This window comes from Chrysemys picta, chromosome 10, assembly GCF_011386835.1.
Source record: "Chrysemys picta bellii isolate R12L10 chromosome 10, ASM1138683v2, whole genome shotgun sequence".
Classification (NCBI taxonomy): domain Eukaryota; kingdom Metazoa; phylum Chordata; order Testudines; family Emydidae; genus Chrysemys; species Chrysemys picta.
The window spans coordinates 15,924,001-15,927,781 of NC_088800.1; the positions used below are offsets into that span (position 1 = coordinate 15,924,001).

General features: G+C 39.5%; 1 protein-coding gene across 1 annotated transcript; it reads right to left on the reverse strand.

Moving 5' to 3' along the window:
* Nucleotides 1–296: 296 nt before the first annotated feature.
* On the reverse strand, nt 297–2,972 carry BCL2A1 (BCL2 related protein A1). Its single transcript, XM_005301692.5, has 2 exons — nt 2,404–2,972; nt 297–822 (listed from the first exon to the last, which is right to left on the reverse strand). Exons 1-2 carry the CDS (start codon nt 2,821–2,823, stop codon nt 715–717), a joined length of 528 nt encoding a protein of 175 aa, XP_005301749.1. The 5' UTR covers nt 2,824–2,972; the 3' UTR covers nt 297–714.
* Nucleotides 2,973–3,781: the final 809 nt, after the last annotated feature.

Here is a 3,781-nt window from a genome sequence, read left to right on the forward strand (position 1 = left end):
ATTTCAAATAAAGTTTTTGCACTTGGCCATTTAAAAGCATCTCTTTAAACAAATCAAGTGGTCATTGCAGGTGGAAAGAACACCATGCATATGAAAAACCTTTTTTTAAAAAAAAAAGAAATTATTAAACAGATGCCATCATACTGATTAGTAAATATATACACACATTTTAAATTGCTGGTCCCAAGTGATCATTTGATCCAGCTCATGAACTTGCATGTACTTTCATGAGTGAGTGTTTTAGCCTCTTTATTTAAGAAGTCTACTGCTGATAAAGTAAACAACAAAATGCAATAAAGTAAGAAATTTAATTCACAAAATTTTTAAAATTCAGAATTAAAACTGATACTGCTCCTAACCCATTGGATTATGTGTAGGTGAAACAATGCACGTCTTTGAAGGTGCATCAGAGAAGATAGACACTGAACTGCTCGCTGTCTCGCCTAGAGGTGTTCTCTCCAGGTCAGGGTTGAGGCATATTGGGAGTCAGTTCTGTACCTCTTCGATAGCAGGAGGACTTCAGTCTTTACTGTTGTCAAATAAGCCAGCACCTAAACATTTACTAGTAAATATATAAATTAAAATAAAATATAAGCAAGAAAACATGTCCTTAATTCTAGAAGGCTGATTCATTTTCCTCTTGCTTGAAGAAAGCCACTGGAATGTATCTTGTGGCAACATCCAGTTTACATGGGAAGGCTGATCTCCATCTTGTCAAAAGTACTGACTGAAGAAGGAAAAAGCATCCATGATTTTTGCTTTAATGTTGAATAAGGACAGCCATGATCGTTTTTCCTCAAACATAGGTAGGAAGCCGTTTTCCTGTGGAGAAGAATATGTACAGTCTGGTTATAGCTTTCAAATAATGAGCTCGTGAAAAATGCACCATTGTTTCGTGATAGCAGGAGGCTTTCAGTTCAATAGAGCTGTTGAGCCTTTATTCCCATAGAGGCAGGTTTACAGACAACTACCTCAGAAAAAGATGAACTGGTCTTTAAAATCAATAGCTGAAACTATTTGCAAATCATGCAATGCCTGTCTCATCTCCAGGTCATAACATGGCCAAATTTGCTCCCTCCCTGCCTACTCCCTTCTGGGGAAGGTTCATTATTTAGGTTGGACTTAAACTTTGTGGTTTGGGCTCATTTCTGCAAGTAACATAACTGTCTGTGTTTCAGTTTTAATATGCTTATAAATATTCCCCCTTTAAATCTTCTCTTTCTGGTGTTATGAGGTACTTATTGAAAATTCCAGATACTGTGAGAAAAAAATGTCAGGAATAGATGGTGACCTTAAACAGGTTTGACTGAAAGAGGCAGGCAAAGGAGCTTCTATAAACATGATGTATGAAGCACCACTAACTCACTGCAACTGTTATCCAACAGAAATAGACAAAAGCAAGCTAGAAAAAAGTGTGGGAAAAGATAAAGACAGTAGTAAAGGGAGACAGGTGAGAAAAGAGAAAATAACTCTGATTCTGAGCTCATCTACAATGGTATAAATCAAGAGTAATTGCACTGAGAGCACAATCGGGCCCAAAGAGGCGATATGAAGAGAATGTGACATTTGCATACAGACACACATACAAAATACCAGGGGATCTCAGGGTCTGATGGCATTTACCATCAACTTCCCCTAAACACCTACAGAAAATCAAGTTTGCATGATGAAACCCTGCAAAGCAGAAGAGCGGAGTTTCCTACAACTTTCCTCTGCATCAGCACAGGAACTTTCATTAAATGGTCATATATATGACGCTGGAAAAAGAGACCTACTGTTTGTCAAATACTTTACTCGTATTTTTAAAATAACATGGGGAAGTCTTAGGAATATCTCAGCCAATTTTTCTACTCACACACGTAGTCTCAGTGCATGAATAAGGCAAGAGGGATTTAACCCCAATTATACTTAATTATCAGACTGTACAACTAAATTGACAGGGGATGAAAACCTGGCTGTATGGAGCTCTGTGGCAAAACTCCCATTGACTTCAATGTGGACAGGATTTCACCTATAAAGATTTCCCTTTTCATTGACTTCAAAAGGTTTTGGATCACGCCAGTAATAGCATTATTATTGCGTCCTTCCACTTCAATTTCAGTTTGGAAAGTGTACTGTAAAAATGATTCAGGGCTTACTTTAGTGGTTTATACTGTCACAAGCACCTTAAAAAGGTCTTGTATTTTCCTCTAATTTAGATCTGAAGCAAGATATTTGCTTTAAGTTTTAAGGAAGAATTCAAGATATAAAAGTTTTAAATAAAGCAAATGATAAAGCCCTGGCTAAGTTGACAATTCTTTTTGACAGTAGTTAAAAGAACATTTTTTAAAAATTTATTAAGGAAAATTTTCCTGATCTAGACAACAGTGAAAAATGGTTATAAAATATAGCACTGAAACTTACCCAACCTCCATTTGCCTCTATCCACTCAGCCTTGTTGTTTATAATGTACTCGGTGATGAAATAAGAAATCTGCTCTTTATTATCTCCTGTAAGCTGAACTTTGTGTTCTTGAAGCCTCTTAGAAAGAATTCCTCCAAACATAAATATTGTCAAAATCCGTCCCCAGTTAGTGTTTCCATCAGCAAATTCTTTATCCACGACTTCAGTGAAAATTCTTCTGGCAGCATCTACAGTGGTAATATCAAGTGTGTCCAAACATGGTTTCAGACTCTCTTCATTTTCCTTTTGCAGAAAGGATGCAGTATTTCTTAAGACATGAGCAACTCTGCTTGGGGCTGGTCCAAGCTGTGGTTCCTGAAGAATGTATTTCAGATAATCTTGGACTAAATGGTAAACATAACAGTACTCAGAGCGTTCCATTTAGAAGCAGGCTCAGAGCAAATCACAGCCTTTGACCAGTGTGAAACTGCTAATCCACTCTAAAAGCTGAACTAAATAACTACAAGCTAGGCACTTGCATCACAGAAAGTTCCTGTAAAGCTTCCTTAAATGAATGTGTGGGTTGTGGCTATGAGTTCAGAAATGAAAGAAAAATTCTGACTGAGGTCAAAGAGTAGAAAAAAAATCCTAAATGATGTAGCATGCAGGAAGTGAGGCCTTACACGAATATATTAGTAGGGGCCACATCCTCATCTTGTGTAAATTGGTGTCGCTTCAACGGGCCTGTGCTGATTTACACCCATTGAGGATCTGCCACATTTTGCTTTTTAAAAGAAAAGTGCACACTATTGGAACAGGCAACTCTTGAGAAATACTCTGCCACTGGCAGTGGCCAATGCTTCACTCTGGACTGCATGGAGATGGTGACTAAATCTTCACAGTTAGTTATAAGAGGGAACCCAAATCTGGTATATCTTTCCTCTTGCCTATGGAAGAAGGGGGTGTCAGCTCTATAAGATCATACTTCTGCCCTTATTCCCACAAAAGCCCCCATGTGAGTGAAGATCAGGCTCTGACGATTGGAATGGAGTGACTGACTGTGACAAAGTTCTTCCCACACACAACTCCTCCATCTCTCAGGGAATCCAGGTATAAGAGAATACTGATCCAGTCAGCATGAAGTGATATGGCCTACTGTACTGTGAACACACACACACAAATTACAGGGGGGTTTACTGGGCAGCAGCCAGGGCCTTCTCCAGGGTTTTGGCCGCCCCAAGCAGCCAAACCAAAAAAGAATAAAATAAAGCCGCGATCGCGATCTGCGGCGGCAATTCGGCGGGAGGTCCTTCGCTCCGAGCAGGAGTGAGGGACCATCCGCCGAATTGCCGCTGAACAGCTGGACGTGCCGCCTCTCTCCGAAGTGGCCGCCCCAAGC

Bases quoted from the DNA above. Each gene is read 5' to 3' on its own strand.
- BCL2A1 (XM_005301692.5), bottom strand. From the start codon at position 2,823: ATGGAACGCTCTGAGTACTGTTATGTTTACCATTTAGTCCAAGATTAT. The intron at 823-2,403 runs GTAAGTTTCAGT...TCTTCTCCACAG, and splicing joins TAGAGGCAAATGGAGGTTGG to GAAAACGGCTTCCTACCTAT.